Here is a 23,299-nt window from a genome sequence, read left to right as displayed (position 1 = left end):
CTTAGTCCCTATGCTTGACATGGCTCTAGGAGTCGTGATGCCAAGGTGGAATGCTTTTTCGAACAGCTTCGAGGCTGTGCAGCATCAAGTGAACCCTCTAGATTCTCTAAGCTCCCTTGTCACCTTCAAGTCTTGGCAACGGCATGTGAGTCGCGGAGTCGGGCACCTCCGCCTTATGGACTAGACATATAAGATATCTGATCTTGATGGATGCAACATCAGCCTTGGCGATATCTCACAAAAGGCATGAGGGAGGATTGCTGGCATCGAATGGGATGTCTGCTGAGGGGAAGCTACTGCCGACTGCCGGTTGGTCATGTGGCTGCGACCTTGGTGAGACCAGCTAGGTCTTTTTTTTTTTTTTTCGGTATCTTTTTGGTGTCTTTTTGGTGTCCTTTAAGAGCTCAAATGAAAGAGATGTCACGTTTCTTTGAAGAATTCGCTCAGTGGCGGATTATCAAGGGCGACATGCCCCTCGCGGATAATTCGACCATGTACGCCATCACATGGGTTTGGAGCAATTGTTGAGACCAGAAAACATCCCGACTTAACCCAAATCGCAAAATATATCTTGAGCTATCGAAAGCAACGAGTGATGGCACGAGGTTCGAGAGGGAGGCAACTCTTGGCATACAGGTACGATGTCACCAAGCGGGAGAACCCGAGCGATCTAGTGCCTCCTTTTTCTCATTTTGGTATTCCGTTGTCTAACGAGTATGTAACAAGTCTTGGAGATCTGGAATGCGATTTGACTAGAGATCGTAAAAGTGATGGATTAGGTGTCTGAAACCGGGGGGCTACGCCCGCTTCCCCCGTTGAGTAAGACATTCAAGTTCAAGGGATGCGTTCTCTGCTATTTGCCTGCCGAAGATGTTATTCGTGGAATGTTTGTTAATATTCAACTCTTTTAGGTCATCGACACGAGTCTAACCTGAAACGCAGCGAATATTCGTTTCTGCCCCTGAAGTCTTGGTAGAAAGCTTTCGAGTCCCGCAGGTGCCTCTCGGATACTGAACCGAGTAGACCAGGCAACTCTCCACATTGGACACGGGTCTGTCCAAGCCTCGATCATGAAGTCGGTCGGTATTTTGACCCTGTGGGCGAGTCTTGTTCACCACTGCATCGGTTTCGGTGTCACGGAGAGTGGTGATGCCAACACGCTGGCCAACGCCATCTTCTCGGGCCCGGGCATCACCATTATCCAGGCCTCATTCAGTGGAGCTTCAGTCAGCTCCGGAACTTTCACGGATGGGCCTTTTGGAATCGGCAGCGGCGCGATATTGACATCGGGAGCGGCAGTGGGTGCCCTCCCAGGCGGAGACCACTATGTCAATAACGGAGCACCAGGGTCGGACACATACTGTGGCACCAACACATTCAACGCGGCCATCTTGACTGTGGATGTTCTTGTTCAACCTGGTTATGCTGGAATTGATTTCGAATATATCTTGGCTTCGGAAGAAGTGGGAGGGTAAGTGAACCCGGCGTCGTACCTACTAGGAGTTGTTGCCAACTACCTATACGATAGATCTCCCGACCCAATTGGTATCTTTGTTGGCGGTACTCAATACGCTATTGATGAGAACGGCGACCGGATGACAGCAACGAATGAATGGATTTCGCCGAACGGAGGCCGGGTCATTGTACCGCCAAACAGTGTCACTTCGTACCCTGGCTCGTCACCACCATTTTTACAGTCGGTTCTGGCGACCGGGGCGCAGACAGTCGTCATAGCCATCTGTGACTTCAGCGATACGGAATGGGATTCTGGTCTCTTGATCAAAGCTGGAGGCTGCGTAGACTGCGACACTGACTTCCGGCTCGCCTATGTCACCACCACCGTGACAACCACAACGACAGGTACATCGACCCAGACGGCGTCTGGGACTGTATCAGGGACCATCTTTGTCTCTGTCATGGCAGAGACGACGACGACTACTGCTGAAGAGACAACCACCGCCACAGCAGCTGAGACCACTACTACGACTGCTGAGACAACAGCTGCGGAAACGACCACCACTACTGAGATAACGACAACGATGGACATGACAACAACCACTGCCGAAACCACGACGGAAACCACCATAGCTGAGACGACGACTACTAAAGAAACGACGACTACTAAAGAAACGACGACTGAAGAAACGACGACTATGGCTGAGACTACCACTGAGACCACAATATCGGAGGAGCTAATAACCACCACGACCGAGGTGACAACTACGACTAAAGAGTCTACCACCACGACTGAAGAAACCTCGATAACCCTCGAGACAACTACCGAGACAACTACCTCAGTTGACACAACTACCAAGACCTCTACCGAGCTGACCACAACGGAGACGACTACAGAATTGCCGACCACGAGTGATGAGGCTAAGAGCACAGAAGAGTCGACTACTGAGACTACCTCGGCTCAGTTGACAGAAACAACAACAGGTCTGACTACCCAGCCTACCACAAGCACTGAACTCCCAACCACAAGCACCGAGTTGTCAACGACAGCTCTCACAAGCACTGAATCATCGACTACGGACATTCAATCATCTACCCCCTTCAATCGTCTGAAATCTGGAGTAACCAGCCATCAGATACCACCTCTCAATTTTCTACCACATCTATTGAATCAACGTCCATAACCCCCGACTGGTCCTCAGTTTGGAGCACCGAGTCATCATATACAACCACTCAAGAATCAACCCTTCAAACCACCAGCACACAGACATCTTCCATTATTCTTCAACCGTCTTCAGACGAGCCATCGTCAACAGAGACCCTTTCATCCACCAACGCTGAACTCCCAACCGTTATAAGTGTGGAATTATCCACAACTGAGAGCAGCCAGCCTCCACCGACCACAAGTGCCGGGCCATCTCCTTCAAGCACCGAAACAACCCCAGCCACAAGCACCCAGCTTCTGCCCGCAATGAGTACTGAAACATCCACCACAGGTACTGAAGAGTCGACCAGCGAAGTCATTCCACCTGAATCTTCGTCACTGGAGCCTCCCATCCCGACTCCGGAACCCAGCACCTCAGACTCAATGTTCACTGTGCTACCAACCCCTCCTCCGCCCTCCGAGAGCACCACCTCGACTGAGCCAATCGACGCATCATCCGCTGAAACCCCAAGTCCGGAGCCCTCAGTCTCGGAGACTATCACTATAGTTGCTCCTCTACCCCCTTCAGCCTCTACAGCATCGGAAACCTCTACAGAGGCTGTCGCAGCTTCTAACTTGCCATCAATCAAGAATTACGAATTCATTGGCTGTCTCGGCTCTCGACAGGGTTATCCTACCTTTGAAGAGCTGCTGACAGACCCAGAGATGACAACTGCACGATGCATTGAGCTAGCGGCAGGCAGAAAATACGTCGGCCTCTACTTGCGGTATGTTTGAACCAGCCTACTTGGGAGGTAACTCTAACAATGTGCAGGTCATGCTACGCCGCAGACGAATTGACCAACACGGGCCTTGTGCAAGATGGACAGTGCAATCTTCCTTGTCCCGGAGACCCTGGCCTCTTCTGCGGTGGTAATGTCGTCAACCGACGTCGTGCCGTCTCCGCAGACAGGTTGTTGACCCTCTATGGCCTTATCCAAGCCCTGGATAGTTCATCCATTGAAGTGATACCCTCGACTTCAGAACCATTCATTCCAAGTTCCCTTGCCCCCAGCCTATCTCCAACTTCTACCGTCGACATCGTTCCTAGCCTCAATCCTTCTTCTATCGAAATTCCTTTCAGCATCCCCCCTTCAGATGAAACTTCAGCAAACAACTTGCCCATTCCCTTCCCCACCCAAGACCCTTCTCCTCCTAAGGGTTACACTTTCAACGTCACTCAGACGATCGAGGCCACATATGCAAATACTGTGACAACAGTCGTTTACCAAACCATCAATCCACAAGACCCAGAGTACTTGACCGTTACCGAGGTTGTCGTAACTTTGGGTTACTACCCATGTGGCCGATGCGCAGTCCAACCCATACCACCAGTGGAGATGACGACGATTGTTCAGCCGTGCAACGCTTGTGGCTGGCAAGGGGCGAACAGCGTCACCCTCACAATTCCCAAGGCTGCTTGTACCCCGGCTGCTTGTACCCCGGCTGCTTGTACCCCGGCTGCAGGCCATGAGGCGGCAAACAGACCCAACGCGTGGCCCCGTCCGGTACCTCACAAGGCCGCGGGTGGTGTCATTTGGGGCCCCGCGGCCAAGGCCACAGAGCCAGCAAGCCGCCCAAGACCAGACCACGGAATACGTCCCGGAAATCAATACTCCCCACCTGCAGGGAACGATCGTTATCCGGCCGAGCATGACCAGCCAAGGCCGACTCGGCCTCATCAAGCGCCCAGGCCGCCCGTCCAGCAACGGCCTGTCGTGACACACCAAGCGCAGCCCGCCATGCCAAAGAAGCCGGCTCCGGATGCCTCCTTGCCATCTCCGTCACCAGCCAAAGCAGAGCCTATAAATCTAGAGGTCCCCGCAGATTCAGAGCCGACCCAGCCAGAGCACTACGTCTGGGACGACCAGGACGAAAATGACTCCCCACAGCCTCCTGCGATCAACACTCAAGCAGCTCCGAAGCCTGTGGGTGGATCAGATAATTCTAATCCTCCTGCCGAAAACCACCCTTGGGGACCCCCAACTGAGCCAATAGTTGTGGTCGCGAAGGGTGTGGTGAATGGAATCAACGGGTTCATGATGGCTGTGTTGCTATTACTCGTTACCTTCTACTAGTACATCTTTTATAGTTGCTTTAATGAGTAATTCGAATAATGGTAGCGTAAAATAAATAATTCAGGACCATCCGAAGCGAGTTCCTTTGCCAGCTGCGTTTCGCTTTTGTCGATGGCCAGCATCAACCCATGAAAATTATTTGAGAATGGGCCCATGTTTTGCTCCCAATGTCCAATGATGTAACAAGCATACAGTACTATGCGACTCTTGAGGAGTTCTATGCTTGAATATGATGGCTTATTATGTGTTATTTATGTTCTTGAAACTTCTCGCGGGGTATGAAGCATATCATTCGACGTAGAATACACCTTTTCAATGCAGTTTTTAGTATTGAACGTAGTGCCTATATCCCAACCCTAGAAGACGAATTCCTTTTTCTATCCCTCTATGACTTTTTCCCTCTGGACAATACCTGTCTCTTACTCCGAATCTATTCTTTTATTTGCCGTAGGTTATGCTTGCCCACCTGTGCCATATCCGCCATTCGTATTAGATAGAAGTCGTTCCCTCTCATGGTCCGCCTCCATCTCTGCCTTTTGATCAACAAACACTCTCCCTTTCACAGCAACGAAGATGGTCAGAGTCAGGCCAATAACCGCTCCGAGACCTCCCAGGGTGGCGTTGATAGGGACTGGGTTCCCATCTAGGGGCCCATGTGTAAGGGCATCAAGCCCAGACTGGGCGAAATTGACGAGTCCAGAAAGACAAGTGATGGTTCCGTAGATGCGCCCAAACGTAGCAAAACCAAAGACTTTTGTAGCGTAATCACTACATAGCGGGTCAGCAATCATAGGTAGGTTGATCGTGAAGGGCTCACTTACGAGATTGCGGAGTAATAAAGAGGCCGGAAAATGACGAATGCAACGACAGTAGCATACCCAGCCCAGAGGAATGACAAACAGTTGAGAATTCCAATAACAATGATGAAGATGGTCAGCACTCCAAAGGTGGAGGGCACGCTCAGATTGTTGAGCAGCAGGCCAATGAAGGGAGTCGAGGCAACACCACCCAGGGGTAAAGCCACGTCAAAGAAGTCGTTGATCCTCTCTGCCTTGATGTCTGATCCCAACATATACCTGTACTGCGCCCTGATGCTTGCAATGAAGTAGTTCATTCTGAGCATCTGGAGCACAGTCAACAACAGGATGAGGATGAACCAAGGCGATAGCATCTGGCGATGAGCTGGGACGCCGTGAAGAACTCCCCAAACACCACTTGTTTCGTTTCTCCCCTCTTCAATCTTGATACGCTCTTCTCGTTCCTCACTGTCTCCCGCAAGCTCTTCAATCTTTTCAAGCTTGGCTACACGCCTATCGGCACGAGCACTTCGCACTCGGGTCAATTCGGCAGTGTCGGAAATTTCTTCATCCGAAGCATGAACATCGCGAGTTCGATCTTGCGCTTGCTCAATTTTCTTCTCCAATTCTGGCAACGTGTGATATGCGTGTGAGGGCATCCAAAGCAGTTCGGCCACCAAGATCAATACGGGAATGGCAATGTATCCGAAGAAGAACTTTTCAAGCGAGAAGCTTCCACCGGAGGCCTCATAAGCCATGCGGTAGAAGAGGAAAACAGCTGCTGAAGCATCAAAAGCTCCGGTGACGAGGGCGACAATCAGGCCCGAGTTCTTGGGGAAGGCATTGGCGAGTTGGAAGCTGGAGACGAAGAGAAATGTTCCCCCAACTGCAAGAAAAACGTTGCCAAGGAGATAACCGTCGAACTTTGGAATGGCAAAAGAGGAGCCCATCAATAGGGCGCCGGCGATCAGGAAGAGACTGGATACTATCCAGCATGTGCGACGTCCATAACGGTCGAGGACAGAGCCGGCGAAGAGGGACGAGACGTTTGCAGAAATAGATGCAGATATGAAAAAGAGATTTAATCGCATATCCTGCTCGGCACAGGGGACATTGATGCTTGGATCATCGCCTAGACGCGACGTGTTGACCTGACAGAGCTCTTGGTATACGCCTTCAGCGATCAAGATTGGTTTGAGAGCAGCGAAGCCGAACACGATGCCAGATGCAAGCCAGCATGCTATCACGGCGGTTGCAACTTGCACTAGGGAATTGTTAGCGATATTTCAGCCATATCAGGTTCCTGCATGTACTCACTAAATCGCTTAACCTCTGAGACCTTGTAGGCCGCGATGTGAGCCTCATCCTGTGTGATGTCGACCGGGGCAAAGCTCAGCCGTCGCCATTCAGATCTGTTTGTATCGTCTCCGACCCCGGGACTCAGGATATCGGGCGCGCCAAAAGGACCTTGAAAACTTGGTGGTGCGGGACATTCATAATTGGGATTGGCAGGGCCTTCGTAGTCAAACCCTTCAACCTGAGTGACGTGCTGGGCAAGAGACATTGGCAGCGGACAAAGAAAAGGACGATACGAGACAATACGACAACGAACTGCAACGATATCAATGCAGGAGAGAAAGATGGAGGGCAGTTTTGCTTGCTCTAATATATCATCACGTGGGCTCTCGTTCCCTGACTCGTAGCAAAGGTGACGTCAACGAAACCTCATCGTCACATGGTCGAACAGGCCATAAATACCCTAAGGTTAAAGATCGCACACCCTCAGATGACTTTGTGAATCCGGTCACAGCCGCGGGTATTTGCTACCGTTAAAATGGGGCCTCGGGCATTTCTGTAGCGATCGGATGCATGTTGGGTGAGATGGAAACTTCTTGAAACTTCGCCACTTGGCCAAGCGAGCGGGGGATGCTACCCTTGAGCACCACCAAGATAACAACAGGGGGCGCAACGAATTCATATCATGATAACTGATAGAATTGGAAGATTCTAGTCATTGTGTACAGAGTTCCTCACATTCGGAGTATATGGCCCGGAGGAAACTCCGGAACAAGATCCGATCGCATTGTTGTGTTACTCATGTTCACCGCCAAGAGCCGTTTCGAGGTGCAATCTGGCGGTGTATCATCAATCCAACGTGCTTCGCTCATTGTTAGGTCGCTCAATCAAAGGACCCGGCCCCTTAAGGATGAAAGTGTCGCAGAGTAGTCGCACTCGGGCACCTTGGTTCAACTCTAGGGCACACAAGGACCTGGATCGTGAGTTGGCAAGGTGTTTGACGACATGGAGCGGAACGAACGTAGTAATTGAACCATCAATGTACCTACTATTTCTTGATTTAGGAGTAAAACATCGCACAGCAGGTTTAAACGCTCTGCATACTCAAATCTGTCGAGAAAGCTGGTCTATTTCAGTCGTCATTTGCAGGCACCAACATTAATGCACAGAATGGAGAGCATATCCAGCTGAAAACTAGATTGGGCTACAGGTACCGGTGAGTACATAAAATTTTATTGATGCCCATAGATTCATGTTTAGATGTATTGGAAAAGACAACAACTCATTAGATACCCAGAAGTGGAATGAAGCAGCTCGCTCATCTGCAGACTGCACACAAACCTCTTATCGCGACCTCATAATCGGGCAGCACTGATTGGCTCGGAAATGGCTTGCAATGTGAGGCGAACGAGATGATAACACGTGGGGTCAAGGGTTTTTTGACTGGACGGTTCATCTCATCTTGCATCTTGATCTCCACTTGGCATGCAGGGAGACAACTTTGCCGGCAATGGCTTCACGAGTTCGAAGCCTTTGACGGATGATCGAAGCTGTGAAGAGCGTGTGTCTGAGGAGAGTTGGGCGGATTGTATTGAGTCTTGTGCATATATTCCGGTTCGAAGATACCTAGCAGCCGGATGGCCCCTTGTCGAAGAATAAACGGTGGCTGTTTTGTGGCTTTGAAGCCGCACTAACGGGGATTCTAACCGCAAAGAAATCTGACGTCAAGAACCACAGTTAAGCGAAGATCTTGAGATAACAGAGCAGCCACAGAAAGCCATTGTCTTTTTCTGCCTAGAAGAGAGCATGGCAATGAATAAGGGTATTCTTTAAGAAAGCGGGATGCTATGATCTGCGTCTCCAAGTTCCATCAACAGACTCAAGCTCAAAGGTTGATAGCCAGACCAGACATGACTGGTTTTGTTGAGCAACCTTATCACAGCAACGCCCTTGACGTGCCACAGATCCTCAGCCTCTGAATCACTCCGTCTTGTTTCTGCCGCAGTGATAGGCTTAAGCCACAATCGGTTACGGCGACACAAGTTTGCCTTCACCCAACTAACCGAATTGGACCCAGCTCCCGGCGGTCCAGACCTTCGTTTCTGAGGCTAACCAGCGTTGAGCAAGACCCTCGAATTTCTTCCCTTCTTTTTCCCCGTCTTTTCCATTTTCCCATATTTTGTGCTCCCAGATCGAAAATCCGCGCCAATGAAGGTCCAACAGATCCTAGTCCCCAAGACAGCTCCGAGGAGCAAGCTCAGACCCTCGAATACCTTTGACTCGGCCTTTTACATCCACCCTCACCTTGCCCCGGATCAGGATCCCTGCAAGGGCCGACTGCTCCGTGCTTCAGCCGCCGTCCGGGAGGGCACGGTTCTCCTCATTGACACACCGTATGCTATCGTGCCTTCAGTGAATTCCGACAAAGAAGACCTCATTTGCAGCAATCTCTCGTGCTCGCGACGTGTGCCCAGGGACGGACATGGTGTCCGGTGTCACCGGAATTGCTTCCAGGATGTTGTGTGGTGCAATACTGCCTGTCGAGCTGCCGATCACGTTCGACATGGCTTCGAGTGCCTGTGGCTCAAGGAGAAGGGAGAACTCATCCGTGACCGAGAGGGCCAGTACAATTTCGTCACCATCTGGCATGTTGTGCGTCTACTTGCTACATGGAACATGGAATTGAAGAGCGGAGCTTCAATGTCCCGCCATCGATATCCTAGAGACGATGAATTCAGCCGTGGCTGGAAAGCTGTGGAGATGTGCTGCTCATACCTCGACTCGTGGCCAGAGTCGCAAATCAACCACTGGAAGAGACTGGCCGAGGAGTACCTAAGTGATGCATCAGTGCTACCGTGTGTCCTGAGTCCTGACGAGATGCTGTCGCTCATTTGCAAGGAGGAAACCAACACCTTTGGACTCTACCCAAAGGTGACAGGTCCTCTGTACATGATTGATCATCCTACTGCGAGAGGAGATTCGTATGGGTTGAGCTTGTACCCTAGGGCTGCAATGTTCAACCACTCTTGTCTACCTAATGTGAGTATTCTTCCTTGATACTGTGTACTACTAAGGACTAACGATATTGCAGGTCACACACAAGCCTGATGCCCAAGGACGAATGGTCTATACCGCAGCGCGTGATATTGCCAAGGGTGAAGAGTGCATGATCACCTACTTTGACCTCACGGTGCATGAGGACGTTACAAGTCGACAGAAGCATGTGCAAGAGCAGTTCCAGTTCAAATGTACTTGTGATAGGTGTTTGAGTGAAGAGGCAGAGGAAAACTTGGAAAATATGGACTGTTTACCTTTTGGATTCTGAACTAGAAAAACAGGAGGATGGGATATCACCATGTCGGTTATCAGAGGCATGGAAAGTTAGGGTGCATAGGGATTTGTCAGAGTAGCGAGGTCGTCATTAACCCAAGTATTCTGCAAGAATTCTAGATAAGCCTAGACGGCTGGACGTCAAGGGGCTGACCCAATTTCAATGATTAGAGCCATGTAAACCTGACATGCATCGCAGCATGGTTTACGGATCGCCGGCCCGTTCTGCCCTGGACATTCAGACCCTGGAAGCCAAGGTACCGCCATGACGGTATTGGTAATTAAAGTTCCCCAGATAGTGCTCATGAGCTGGACTAATCGATGCAAGGAACTTACTCCCCCTGACTTGACGCACCACTCGCAACACAATCCTGGGTGCAGGGATCGGACCCCTCGGCTAGGCAGATGACGAAGAGTTCATGTGTGCTAATGCAGGGTCTGGGACTAGTAACCGAAGGGGGTGAGATACTAGAGTCAATTTGTCAACTGTGTACTCCGTACTGCAATCTAACGTAACTGGAGAGGATAGCTGTGACTAGCAACCAAGCTGTGAGTGATGCAAGAGGCCTCGTAGTCTGATGCGAGATGGCTTTCATTTCATCAGTGTAACTGTATCAAGGATCAAATTTTGGTACGAAGAGGCGTCAAGGTACAAGATGAATTGTTGTATAATCTAATTTACATGAAAAAGGCTCCTATGTGCTTGTTGCGAAGCCCTCTAAACGATCAAAATGTCTACTTGCGGCAAAGACGACCAGTCTGCTTGGTCACGTAGGCCTCCTGGCCAGTGATATACCAATCCTCACTACCAACAGCAGTAGGAGCATAAAACACACCATAGGGGTCAATCTGTTGCTTCAGCTTGTAAAGAGCAGGATAGTTGGAACCAAAGAACGACTGTCCAAAGTCAGGGTCCATGACATCGCCTTCGTTGCCGTAACCACCACCACCAGGAGTAATCGCCTTGAGACGCTCCATTACATCGTGGGTGAGCTTGTTGTTTACATCGGCGACTTCTTGTTTAGTGGAGTTGGCGGTCCAGCTTAGGCCGGTGATGGCAAACATGTTGGCATCGCGCCAGGCAGGGTTGGCCGAGTTGGAGGGAGTGCCCTTGGGAGCAGCAGCGTTGATGTTGTAGATAATCAGAATAGCACCCTCAGATCCAATGCCCTTGAGAGTAGAGATGGTCTTGTTCAACAGCTCGGGATCTTCCCAGTTCTTTCGGGGGATCAGACGAGAGCCCGTGCGAACGTAGGGGTTGCCGACGCTTTCAGCAGGGAAATGTGTTCGCCAAGCGGGCAGGAAGCGGTCATGCTCAAAGAATGTGGGCTTGGGATCAACGCCAAGAGCCTTCCATTCTTCCAGAAGAGGTGTGGCCATCTTCTTGAAGTCGGCAAGGGGCATGCCGGGCACCATCCAAGGGTTCATGGTCCAGAGATAGTTGCCGGGGCCGGCAGGGAAGAGGAAGCTGTACCCGTAGCTCTTCTTGTCCGAGTACTCGGGGAAGCGACGCCAGTAAACATCAAGAGCCTTCCAAAGAGCCTCTTCAGAGATACCGGCGTCCTTGGTGGTGACACTCCAGGTCATGCCCGAGAAGCTCATCTTGGGGTAGACCTTGACGGTCATGGAGACGACAACACCCCAGGTAGCAGGGCCGCCACCTCGGACAGCCCAGAAGAGATCAGTGTTCTGTTTCTCATCAGCTGTCACGAAGCGACCATCAGGAGTGACAATGTCGACGCTCAGGACTTGGTCAGCGCCAAGACCGGCGATGGGACTCAAGGGGGAGTGACCACCACCAGGGGTGTAGCCACCAGTCACACCGACGTCCTGGTGATCCTTGTTAGCATCTTTGAACCTGGTCTGTATCAAAGATTTGTGCTTACCCGACATTCTCCACCAACGGCAGAGTACCCCTCACGGTCGGCAGCTTCATACAGATCCTTGACCTGAATACCAGCACCAAGCTTGAAGGCAGGGCCGGTGTAACTGCCAGCACCGCGGTAGCTCTTTGTGAACTTAATGTCCTTGAGGTTATGAGTCCAGATGGACAAGGCGCCGGCACCGGTGCTCTTGCCAAGGAAGTCATGACCTGTATTGTGAATGATGAGGCGAATGTTGAGGTTGCGGGCAAAGTTCACAGCAAGCTGGATCTGAGCAACGTTGGTGGCCTTGACAGAGTACAAGGGGAAGCCACCGAGTGTGCATTGGCCGCCCTCAGCTGCGTTGGCAGGTTCACAAGTCGCACCCTCGTAGAGGGGCGACATGACAGAAGTTGGGTCACTGATGCTGTGAGGTGTTAGCGGATGCCATCGAGACTTGGTGGTATGGACTTACTGGGTGGTCGAGTTGGACCAGTTATCCAAGAGAAACTTGCACTTGGCCTCATCGTAATGCTCTCCCTTGTAGCAAGCAGAGCCAAGGGGAATAGTGTCAATTAATGCACCTCCAGAGAGGAGATCAAAAACCTTCCAGATGAGCTTGCCAGGGAAGAGCTTGTCACCTGGGAAGGTCTTGCACTTGGGAGCATCGGCAGCAGACCGCTTGGACTTTGTGTTTTCAAAGTAAAAGGCGTCGATGTTGCTCAACTCCAGATCAGTGAGGTTGGCAAGCACGGCGTCAGTAAGCTGAGGAGTCTCCTCAACGAATGAGAACCTGGAGGACGCAGCTGCCGGCTCGGCCCAAGCAGGGGCGACATTAGACTCGTCAGCAGCTATGACATGTTTCAGATTAGCGATGGTTCATCACGAGGATGTGTCAGTTTGATCTGCACGTACGGACAGCCTCGCCGTCGACATTGATGGTCTGGCCGAGGGCGGCAGGAAGGACAGCCGCGGCAAGCAGCCACGAAAGTCGAGAGGCCTGCATCTTCGTATTCTCTTTGCAAGGCAGAGAGATTGGGGGTGTGCGGTGGGATCACGATTCGCCCGCCAAGAGAAGAGAGGGATGAGGAGAAGAGGAAAGATCGTCTACAGCCACATGGCTCGCCATGCAGTCTATATATTTAGCACTCTTCTTGAAACCCCCGACGTTACCTTGCAGAACGCTCACGTTGAAATCTCGCTTGTTGGTCGTCGACTGCCTACGACGCATTAGGTAGGATTCATCTCTTTGTTATCCGGTTCCTGCGGGATAACGACTCAGGGGCTCAGATCCATGCTGGATGCAGGAGAGACGGCCAAGCTTGAAGCGGAATTAAAGGTGGGATCGGGATTACAGAATCCCGTCTGTCGACCTTTTGCAGCTGGACACGCACGCAGCTTTGGACGCGCCATTTCCTCATGCACTTTCGGGACCGCACGAAGGATCTACAGGTGGAGTGCATCGTCTTGGCTTAGATCCCCCTCCGGGTTACAAGGTTAATCCAAGTCCACTTGCCGCGGACAGCGGATGCTACGTAGCAGCTCTGACACTGACAGGGCGGGAAGGGCATCAATTGGAGCGGGAAGAGAGTCGATCGGATCAACTGCGATGCTGGGACATTTGTACCGACAAACTTTGTTACCGTCGGACGTGCTGTCAAGCGAGAAACTTAATCAGAGCCCTCGACTGGCTCGAGTGATATTGCCAACCCAGGAGGAGCAGTGATCTACGGGGAGTTCTCTAGCTGAGACGGCGCAGCCCATCGACAGGGAGAGTTGCTGGCGGCCAAGGCTGAAATCGCTCGCCAGGACGGCATTCTCCCGCTTATTGGCCCCTCACCCCGGCAGAGATGTCTTGGAATTCCGGGGTAGCGAGCAAAGATCTCGTAAGCTCATTGGAATAGGTTTGGCTCCGGCGTGTCAACCCCCCGAAGGTGCATATTGGGCGGGACTGTTTCCCCGAAACCAAGGGTCAAGGCGAAAAATCGCGCTGATGCAGATCTTGGCTGTTGGGGGAGAGGCCCGCGAGCCGTAGCGCAAAGTCTGTTTTAAAGACGTCAGTCCAACCGAGGGATCCGCCAGCAGAAAAGAAGAAGGACAGGGAACCCTTTTTCAACGACAGTTTGATGATTCTAGATGAATACGACTCGAGATCTAGAGTAGGATTTCTAATTAAGTGGCATCATTGATCATCGTCTGTTGGCTCGAGCAGCTGTCAATCATCTTTCAACAGGCGCTCGGGTGCAGTAGTTGGCTCGCTTGGGCGTCAAAGAGGCTTGCAACGTCCCGATCATCCAAATCTTTCCCCATTCGACAATCAACAATCTCGTACTGCATCTGCTAAAGCATGGCAGACGCCATTTATGCAATGGCTGGGTTCAAAACGCTCTGTGGCGTGAAGACCCCGGCTCTTCCTTGAAGGATGCCGCCATTCTCTGATCCATACTGTAACTGGCTGGCATACCGGGACTTGTGCGCAATTGCCTTTATTCTAGAACCGGAAGGCTTTTGTTGAAGGGGGACTCGAGAGAGCCCCGGTGATCACTTGCCGCTTCAGTATCAAGCGTGTTACCAGGAACCAGGAACGTTGGAAGAGATGGTTGCTCAGCTGTCGGCCGCCCATGGGTTCATTAGGCAGCATCCACGAGGGAATGCCACATGGCGACTCCCCCTTCCCACGAACTCTGTTGCTTTTTGGTTGAGTTCGACGAGAAACCTGTCAGACTGCAGGTGTCCTGCTTTGCTCGCGTGGACTCGGCAACTTCCAGCCCCTTATCATTGTTGGCTTTACATAAGACTTGACTGGATCCCAAAGGATCCATCCGTTTACATTACCTGCATCTCTTTCACGCTTCCGGATCAGCGGTGTCCCCCCCGGCACTGGACGACGATCGCTCGGTAAGCTGTCCCCTTGGGCCGCTCGGGTATCCGTGACTCTGGGAGAATCTTTTCAACGTCGCTCTTTTCTTTTTTGCATGTTTTTCAGACACTCACGATGGATTCATCTCTGCTTTGGGCTCGTTCAGGGCCTCCGCCATATCCAGATGTGATGAAGATTCCCACGCCTCCTCTGCAGGAGAAGGGTCTTGTGGTAATGTTTCTTTTCCCATCTCTGGCCATCATAATCGTGGCGATGCGGATGTATATCCGTGTGACCATGCGGCTGGTTGGCCTTGGTAAGTTTGAGCATGTTCAACGATTTCGTCGACCAACAGCTAATCCAACGGTTTCAAGATGATTACCTCGTGTTGGCTGCTCTCGTAAGTCCTTGCTCTCACTCAGCCACGCCTTGGGCAAGCCCTTACGGCAGGGTTGACCAAATTATCGTCCCAACACGCCACTGACAGGTCTTGGCAGCTTTTTGCTTTGTTGATGGTTGGACCTCTGTTCATGTGCAAGTTGAAGCCCCAAGATATCTGCTGATAGATATACTGACCGATCTATAGTCATGAAGCTCAACTATTGGGGATGGCACAAAAAAGACGTCCCCGACTTCGACCCAAGGGCTGGATACTGGTGGAACTTTCTCGTCCAAATGTTCTACAACCCAGTCCTCGCCCTCGTCAAAGCCTCGATCCTCGTTTTCCTCCTCCGCCTCGGTGGTCACAAGCGGTCGGTGCGATATGCGATTCACGCCCTGAACATCTTCAACGTGCTTCACGCCGTCGCCATCTTCTTCACAGCTCTGTTCCAGTGTATTCCACTGGCAGCAAACTGGGATTTTTCGCTACGAGAGGACCCTGACACGAAGTGCATTCACAACTCTTTCCACGTTATTGCGTCTTGCATCACGATCCTTACCGACTTCTTGGTGCTTGCGCTGCCTTTTTGGATCTTCCTGGGCCTCACGATGCCCTGGGCAGCGAAATTTGCGGTTATTGGAGTGTTTGTTATGGGTTCTGTGTAAGTTGGCTTTGCTTGTTTTCGGGCTGATTCCTTCTTCCGCGTCTCCCCCTTCTCAAAGTATCATTCTCTGGAAGATCGGACTAACCCTTTCTAGTGTGGCCATCGTCGGTATCATCCGTGTTGTGGGCATTTACGATCTCCTCCTTAGAACCCACGGCCCCGAAGAAGATACAACCTATAGTATCTCACCCGTATGGTCCATCGTCGAAACGAACCTTGCCATTATCTGTGCCTCGATACCTGCCCTCCGGGGTCTCTTCCGACGATGGTTCCCCAAGCTATTCGGCGGAAGTTCGAGAAAGACAACCAGCGCTCCTTACGGAAACACGTATGGCAGTGCCACTCGGGGAACCAATGGAATGCGGTCAGTTAACTACGATGGACCGGGCGACATTCGGTTGAAGGACCTTCGGGGGTCACGAGCCCATCATACTGAGATCCGGAGTGTATCACCGAATGGATCTGAAGAGGAGATCATGACATACAACGGCATTATGCGGACGACGAATGTGGATGTGGCTTATGAGAGTCCTTCCAAGCATAGTGTGTCGGAACCTCGAACGTCGAGCGAGTTGAAATTTGAGAGCAAGGAGCCCGAAGTTAGGTTGGGTGTATAAGGATGCGTTGGGTTTGAATGATAAAAGTGCGATTAATATCTATATAATTGGGTTCTTGCGAGAAATTTATGTCCTTGGGAAAGCATTCTGAACTGGCTCGACCCAAGTTCGCCAATGCGCCTCTCCACGCTGCTCTGTCTGGTTGGCGATTCACTTTCCCTTCGTATCAAAAGAGTGCATTCCTAATGTCCTATTCATGTCCTTCTCCTGAGCGGATCTCTCCGTGGTAAGTTGAGTATCCTGTATGGGTTAGCAGCGCCAAGCCATCAACTTAGCCGACTGGTTATCTCATACTGTGGTGGCAGATTAACTTCCCTTATCGGTTGTAGTTTGGATGAAGTGGCCTGATTTCCCATGCCTAGGGCTTCCCCTGCCAAGACACACTAGTTTCCCTGCTTGCTTGCCAAATCAGCTTCTTGGATAACATAGAACTATCTAGGGTTGGAAGATAAGAGATTTCGCGTATTTTGAGAGGCAGACGGGAATGTATTTGAGCCTGCTCCACCTGATATAAAAGATAGCTGTAGGATACGCGTCATGAAAGAATATATTCACCTCCAATGGTTCGCTGGGCCAATCCAGGACTAACCTTAGTAACCATCTTAGAAACGGCCAAGCTCCTATATCCACTTTAGAATCATGACATTCTCGCGATTTAGCGGGCTATATCCTAAAGAACTACCTAAACCATGCAATAGTCCCTTGTATCTTTTTGCCACAGGACCCAGAAGCTGGGCTAGTGCCTCGCCCACTGGCGTCCAAGACCACCTCTCTGAAGAACAAAGGTTGGCGGAGGGGGATTTTCTCGAGCTTGCATACCACCGGCATGCTACATACTTCTGTAAATCTAGCCTCTATTTGATTCTGATGCCAAAGGGGCAAATCCTGATCTGGTTTGTACTCAATGGCATCTTTAGTTGAACTAGAAAGGTGCGGAGACTTCAGAGCCATAACAATCATCTTTAAACCTCACCATCGCGTAAAATAACAGCCTTGAAAGGGATTTTTCATCCTTAAATGCCGGAGAACTCTCACAAGAGGTGCACGTGCTGTTAGGCTCGCTCATATATCTTCATAGATGATGTTGGCTACTAGATGAAAGGGAGTAGCTCGTAGCTAATGGGCTGTTGTTAGACGAATCGAAACTGTCATAGATCGCCAAGATATGATTCTATATTATTATGATGCGCTGAATACTCTATTTTTAAAAGAGTAAGCGGATGTATAGGCGCGTCTCGTTTGGCTATTGACTGTAGTTCAGATGCCAGTCGCTTTCTCAACATCGTCTAGGAGGTGGGCCAGCACTCATGAGTGTGAGTTTGGAGCATCTCCCCAGACGAAAGACCACGAATTGACGACTGTATGTAATAGAAACCCGAATAAGAGATTAATAACTAACCCTGCGCTTCGACATTGAGGTCTCTGCGCTGGGTGCGTGCGTTACTCTGTCACGCGAGACGAGATGATGGCCAGAACCATTGACATTGTTAGGAAAGCCGTTTAACCCGGTCACGAGAGTAAATGGTGATGAATTGTGTAGAGTAACGGGCTTCGGAACGAGGCATTTTCTATATAGAGAGGACAGATCAGAGCACGAGGCCAATAACTATCACGTAAAGGCGTCTCCTGATGTCCCCAGAGATCAGTCAAATGACCCAGTTATCAGACTCATTCGCATTAGCAAATTCATTCTATAAACCCCACAGATAAGCGATTGTTGGGGAACAAAGTTTCTCTCCCCAGGCACGAAATCTTGTGAGGTGCTTTTTCGGACGGACCGTCGCTCACGAGATGTCGGCCTGCCGCTTAGCCGACATGACAGCCAACGGTCATAACAACAGCAGATTCAACGCCTTTTATTTTGTCAAAGTTTGTACAACAGACCTGATTTCTGCCTCATCGATCCATTTGATCTCAATCTCGAAACAGAGTAATGTCGCTGCCTGGCAATCATCTGGGGCCGGTGAGCGGAGCGAAAAAAGGTGCACCCTTGAATTCCTGTTAGGAAAACATGACATGATCAGATCCACCGCGAGCGTCTCAATGAATTTCCATTAAAAACCAGACCCGTAGGGCACATGACTCTTGGCCAATCCGGCAGTTTCGACGACGTAAAAAAAGGCAGACCGGCAATAAGACCCTAGTCAAGCGGATGCAAAAACTCTGACGGACGAGCTTCTAGCGCTTTACGCCTTGTGGTCAAGCGCCATGCTGAGAATGTTCCATACGCTACGCCACGCCGATGCGGCTCTTGAACGCCTTCGGGCCTTTTGCGAGAATTTCGGGACGGGTAACGACACGTGCGGTATTGGTTTACGAAGAGGCGATACCGGTAATTTCAGCTGTTCGATAACTGGTCTGGACGGTTGGATACTGACAATTACGAGTTTGAATGGATAAAAGAGACCCTCATCAAAGGACAGGGCATCCCCCAGGAAGGACATGACCCCATGGAGATGCAATGACACCCCCGACTCCGAGTTGACTCCGTTACGTTTTTCATCGTCGTCCGTGTGGAGCCCGGGTTCCCCGACCACGCGCCCTTTGTTTTGTCGTGTCGTGTCGTGTCGTGAACCCGGCCGATCAACCGTCGAAAAGCAGCTCTAACCGCCACCCGCTGCATGATCGTACTTTAATTCTAGATAAAATCTCTCTCTGGGGTCGTTGAGTTTGTTTCGGCGTCGATCGTTCCTCCTATTTATCTCTTAAGTAGAGGGTGCCTGCCTTCAAGTGCCTCCTCTCAACCTCTTGATCTCCATCTTTCCTCCCACCCACACTCATCACCATCATCAATACTCGATCAAGATGACAAACGACAAATCTAAGCCCGTATCCAATATGATTGACGACAATCTTGTCGGAAATGCTCCCGACGACGTCGAAGTCTCGCAACACAAGCAGCTCGCGGCCCAAGGAAATGCCCACTTCCATCGTCTGGGCTGGAAGCGATTGGCCATCGTCACCATCGTCGAGGCTGTCGCCCTCGGTGCCCTCAGTCTGCCAGGCGCCTACCACACGCTCGGAATGTTCCCCGGTGTCTTCTTGACCATCTCGCTCGGCCTCGTGTCCATCTTCACCAGTTATATCGTCGGCCAGGTCAAGCTTCGGTATCCCAATGTGTCGCATTATGCCGATGCCGGACGACTCTTGTTTGGTCGCTTCGGCTACGAGGTTTTCGGTGCTGCCCTGGTTCTCGAGCTTGTCATGGTTGTCGGTTCTCACGCTCTGACTGGTAGCATTGCCCTGATCGACATCGCCGACGGTCGCGTCTGTTCCATCGTCTTCTCGGCCGTCTCAGCTATCGTCCTTCTGATCCTCGCCATTCCTCCCAGCTTCACCGAGGTCGCGATCCTTGGTTACATCGATTTCGTCTCTATTATCGCCGCCATTGGTATCACCGTTATCGCGACCGGTATCCAAGCCAACGACTCACCCGGTGGCCTCTCTGGGGTGGGGTGGTCAGCCTGGCCCAAGGAGGATCTTAGCTTCTCCGAGGCTTTCGTCGCCGTGAGCAACATCATTTTCGCCTTCAGCTTTGCCATTGGTCAATTCTCTTTCATGGACGAGATGCACACGCCCACCGACTACATGAAGTCCATCTACGCGTCCTGCTTTATACAGATCTGCATCTACACCCTGACCGGAGCGCTCTGCTACGCCTTCATCGGCCCCTCGGTTCAATCGCCTGCGCTTCTTTCGGCCGGCCCTCTTATTTCGAAGATCGCTTTCGGAGTCGCCTTGCCCGTCATCTTCATTTCGGGTTCGATTAACTCGACCGTTGCTCTGCGATATATCCACGGACGAATGTTCAAGGACTCGATTCTCCGATACATCAACACCCCCAAGGGTTGGGCTAGTTGGATCGTGCTGGTCACCATCTTCACCATCGTCGCTTGGATCATCGCTGAGGCTATCCCCATCTTTTCTGACCTTCTCTCCCTCGCATCGGCTCTCTTCGTGTCCGGTTTTTCGTTCTGGATCCCAGCCGTCATGTGGTTCATGTTGCTCCGCGAGGGCAAGTGGTATTCCAAGAAGAACATCTATATGAGTCTCGGTAGCATTCTTGCCTTCGTTATCGGTGCTGTCACTCTTGTCGCCGGAACGTATGCTACGATTGAGGATATTGTAAGTAACCCGCTTCCAACTGCACTTCTCAATGCTAATCTTGACACAGATCAAAATCACGTCCGATGGCTCTGCTCACGCCCCATTCACCTGTCGTTCTAGTTAGAAGGGAGGCGTATGTGTGGTAGGCAATTGCACTGTTTCGTAATATTTAGAAGTAGATCAGAGAGAGGGCTTTAATAGGCCCCAGCCAGCTATGATTAGAGGCTTGGCTAATAATGTTTACAAGAAAGACATGTTTACTATTTCAACATCGGCGCGGCCAAAACGTGATGCGCAGCAACAGACAACAGATCGCCATGTCAGGATATTGGAATTCATGCTATAATTGGGTCGTAAACAGTGAATTGATAAGAAAGTCGTTATTAGTAAATGTAACGGACTATGTGTAGTTGAACAATTGGATCCTGTCCCAGAGCGCACCAGGTATTACTCCCAAAATGATAGCTTCAAGCACTGTTCCGACTGATAGGGATAGAATGTACAATCTTGGCCATCCCATTCTGCCACTAGAATCATGTAATTGTGTTTGTCTTAATAGGCAGGGCGATTGATCCAATTCTTGACCATGCTCCATCTTCGTTGAACCTCGCCTGCCGAGCCCTCGCTCGTAGTGCTCATGCGTCGGGTGTTGCTGTCTCGTCGAGTAACCATATTGACGTCGCCGGATCCCATGGGATTCTTAGTCGCCATGACTCTCTGCTTGTAGCCTGTTGATGCACACGTCAGTCCTTGTTTGTCTGGTATGGATGGGAGGCGTCTACCGCTGGCGTCGTTTCTGTTGGGGTTGTCGAGCACAGCCTGGAGCTTGGCCTTGGCTCGTTCCGATGCCTTTGATGGTGCCATATTTCTTTGCTGAGGATGTAGCGTGATTCTGGTGATGGAATGCCGAGTAGTTGAAGCTATGTTGATGATCAAAGACTTCTAACGTCACTTTGACAAGTGAGGGGATCCCGCATCTTTATCACAACTCGACCACTTCAACCTCGTGACCTTTCGTCATTTGTAAATGAGGAGAAGGTTGTTTGTCATCTCTGCTCTTCACCCGGGTTTCCTATTTGAGGACAAGAGGGGAGCCATCTTCAACCGCCGGGTAGCCATCAACGTCAGAACGCGGGGTAAGCTACCCTCCTTCAGCTGCATTCAGCAACTCACGGTTTAGCATTTGAAAGGATTGTAACCCTCCGATTGAATAGCGTGAATGATGATTGGACGCCGCCAAAGGTTCATTGCAGTGTTGTGAGAACTGCCGAATCGGACGTCTCGGGAAGGGCCTTTGATGCGGCATCCTCGCTTGACCTCTGAAGAGCTTGCCAATGGCGGGTAATCCCGTGAATAAAGGGAGACATTGGATTTGCTACTGTACCGTATCGAATCCGTGTCTTCGTGGGCTCTGGTGCCTGCTGTTCCTGATCGGCACCATGGCTGACAGAACAGCAATGACTCTTCATCCAGGTTCGGAGCTCAAACCGTGACTCAGAGCCTGCCTCACCCAGGGTTTAACAGGCAGAACGCGACCGCCCGCATCAGTGTTTGCGTTTTCCATCACATTTCATGTCTCTAAGAGAAGGGAGGACGTAACTGGTGTAGTAACTGCCTGCCCTTAATCGCTTCGCCTCATACTTCCTGAACCTAAACATCTTTGTCCAAGAATGGCGGCCCAGCCGTTTGATCTTCGTCCGGTCAGACCCGTGGAAATATCTTGATAGAAGTTCTACTCACTCAACACCCCAGGTACTGGATAAGCTGATTCGTACGGAAGATAATTGCAGCCCACTCGTTGTGATGACTTGCGGAATCTCGGGTGAGGACATCGGTTGCCTGTCATACCGGTCATGTCTGCTAATCTCCATGACTATCAGGCGCCGGAAAGTCAACTTTAGCGAAACAAATGATTGATCGTTTCCCTAACTTTATAAGGCTCTCTGTCGATGAAATCATCTTCAAGACTCATGGGCTTTACGCCATCGACTACGCTCGAGAAAAGTACCAAGAATATCAGACCGAAGCACAAGAAATCTTGATCACCGAGCTGAAGTATCAGCTTGAGGAGAAAACGAGAGACATTGTACTCGATCTATCTTTCTGGAACAAACAGTATAGAGACGAATTCAAGGCCGTTATAGAAAAGTTCGGCGGCCGATGGGTTCTGGTTTTCTTGGATGCTGATAAAGAACTTCTCTGGAAACGCATCACCTCGCGAAAGGCCCAGAGAGACGGACAGGATTTGGCCGACAGAACTGGAGATTCGGCATTTGATGTGGATAGGGAAACCTTCGACTCGTACTGTGAAGGGTTCGAAAGGCCTTGTGGAGAAGGAGAGTGTGTCATCGAGGTCGTCTGATGGACGGGGTACCTATGCGAGGATGGGGAAATAGGCATCGGTTTAGTCGAGTTATTAGCAACAGATAGCTTTGAGAGGTGCATGAGAAAATTTAGTTACTCATCAACCGGGTCTTTTATCCTTGAAGCAACTATAAACCTATAGCTCACCTTGAATTCATTGGGTCCTTATCTACGCCTCATGAATTTTAACTCTCTACCTGCTCAATGCCTTCTCCTCGCAACTAATCATAGATCCTAATTGATGTTTTCATACACTGTTGGTTTATAAACTTCATAACTACAG

At 50.8% G+C, this 23,299-nt stretch overlaps 8 protein-coding genes across 8 annotated transcripts; 5 read left to right on the top strand and 3 right to left on the bottom strand.

The window, feature by feature from the left end:
• Nucleotides 1–1,070: 1,070 nt before the first annotated feature.
• MRS44_015617 (uncharacterized protein) lies at nucleotides 1,071–4,737 on the top strand (the record flags this gene model as incomplete). Its single annotated transcript, XM_065619277.1, has 4 exons — nucleotides 1,071–1,471; nucleotides 1,529–2,576; nucleotides 2,723–3,387; nucleotides 3,435–4,737. The coding sequence occupies 4 exons, from the start codon at nucleotides 1,071–1,073 to the stop codon at nucleotides 4,735–4,737; spliced, it is 3,417 nt and encodes a 1,138-aa protein (XP_065475349.1).
• Nucleotides 4,738–5,189: 452 nt separating this feature from the next.
• MRS44_015616 (uncharacterized protein) lies at nucleotides 5,190–7,098 on the bottom strand (the record flags this gene model as incomplete). Its single annotated transcript, XM_046270510.2, has 3 exons — nucleotides 5,190–5,505; nucleotides 5,559–6,798; nucleotides 6,852–7,098. The coding sequence occupies 3 exons, from the start codon at nucleotides 7,096–7,098 to the stop codon at nucleotides 5,190–5,192; spliced, it is 1,803 nt and encodes a 600-aa protein (XP_046130239.1).
• A 1,940-nt stretch (nucleotides 7,099–9,038) lies between these two features.
• Nucleotides 9,039–10,155, top strand: MRS44_015615 (uncharacterized protein; the record flags this gene model as incomplete). Its single annotated transcript, XM_046279571.2, has 2 exons — nucleotides 9,039–9,869; nucleotides 9,922–10,155. The coding sequence occupies 2 exons, from the start codon at nucleotides 9,039–9,041 to the stop codon at nucleotides 10,153–10,155; spliced, it is 1,065 nt and encodes a 354-aa protein (XP_046130240.1).
• A 740-nt stretch (nucleotides 10,156–10,895) lies between these two features.
• On the bottom strand, nucleotides 10,896–13,028 carry MRS44_015614 (uncharacterized protein; the record flags this gene model as incomplete). Its single annotated transcript, XM_046272196.1, has 4 exons — nucleotides 10,896–11,990; nucleotides 12,047–12,449; nucleotides 12,498–12,873; nucleotides 12,938–13,028. The coding sequence occupies 4 exons, from the start codon at nucleotides 13,026–13,028 to the stop codon at nucleotides 10,896–10,898; spliced, it is 1,965 nt and encodes a 654-aa protein (XP_046130241.1).
• A 1,989-nt stretch (nucleotides 13,029–15,017) lies between these two features.
• On the top strand, nucleotides 15,018–16,545 carry MRS44_015613 (uncharacterized protein; the record flags this gene model as incomplete). Its single annotated transcript, XM_065619276.1, has 3 exons — nucleotides 15,018–15,198; nucleotides 15,469–15,925; nucleotides 16,023–16,545. 3 exons carry the CDS (start codon nucleotides 15,018–15,020, stop codon nucleotides 16,543–16,545), a joined length of 1,161 nt encoding a protein of 386 aa, XP_065475348.1.
• A 2,805-nt stretch (nucleotides 16,546–19,350) lies between these two features.
• On the top strand, nucleotides 19,351–20,776 carry MRS44_015612 (uncharacterized protein; the record flags this gene model as incomplete). Its single annotated transcript, XM_046272197.2, has 2 exons — nucleotides 19,351–20,670; nucleotides 20,720–20,776. 2 exons carry the CDS (start codon nucleotides 19,351–19,353, stop codon nucleotides 20,774–20,776), a joined length of 1,377 nt encoding a protein of 458 aa, XP_046130243.1.
• A 428-nt stretch (nucleotides 20,777–21,204) lies between these two features.
• MRS44_015611 (uncharacterized protein) lies at nucleotides 21,205–21,516 on the bottom strand (the record flags this gene model as incomplete). Its single annotated transcript, XM_065619275.1, has 1 exon — nucleotides 21,205–21,516. The coding sequence occupies one exon, from the start codon at nucleotides 21,514–21,516 to the stop codon at nucleotides 21,205–21,207; it is 312 nt and encodes a 103-aa protein (XP_065475347.1).
• A 1,045-nt stretch (nucleotides 21,517–22,561) lies between these two features.
• On the top strand, nucleotides 22,562–23,014 carry MRS44_015610 (uncharacterized protein; the record flags this gene model as incomplete). Its single annotated transcript, XM_046284186.2, has 1 exon — nucleotides 22,562–23,014. One exon carries the CDS (start codon nucleotides 22,562–22,564, stop codon nucleotides 23,012–23,014), a length of 453 nt encoding a protein of 150 aa, XP_046130245.2.
• Between the last annotated feature and the right edge of the window lie 285 nt (nucleotides 23,015–23,299).

This window comes from Fusarium solani, assembly GCF_023522795.1.
Source record: "Fusarium solani strain SB1 chromosome Unknown bctg00000011, whole genome shotgun sequence".
Taxonomy (NCBI): domain Eukaryota; kingdom Fungi; phylum Ascomycota; class Sordariomycetes; order Hypocreales; family Nectriaceae; genus Fusarium; species Fusarium solani.
This window is presented reverse-complemented; position numbering and strand designations above follow the sequence as displayed.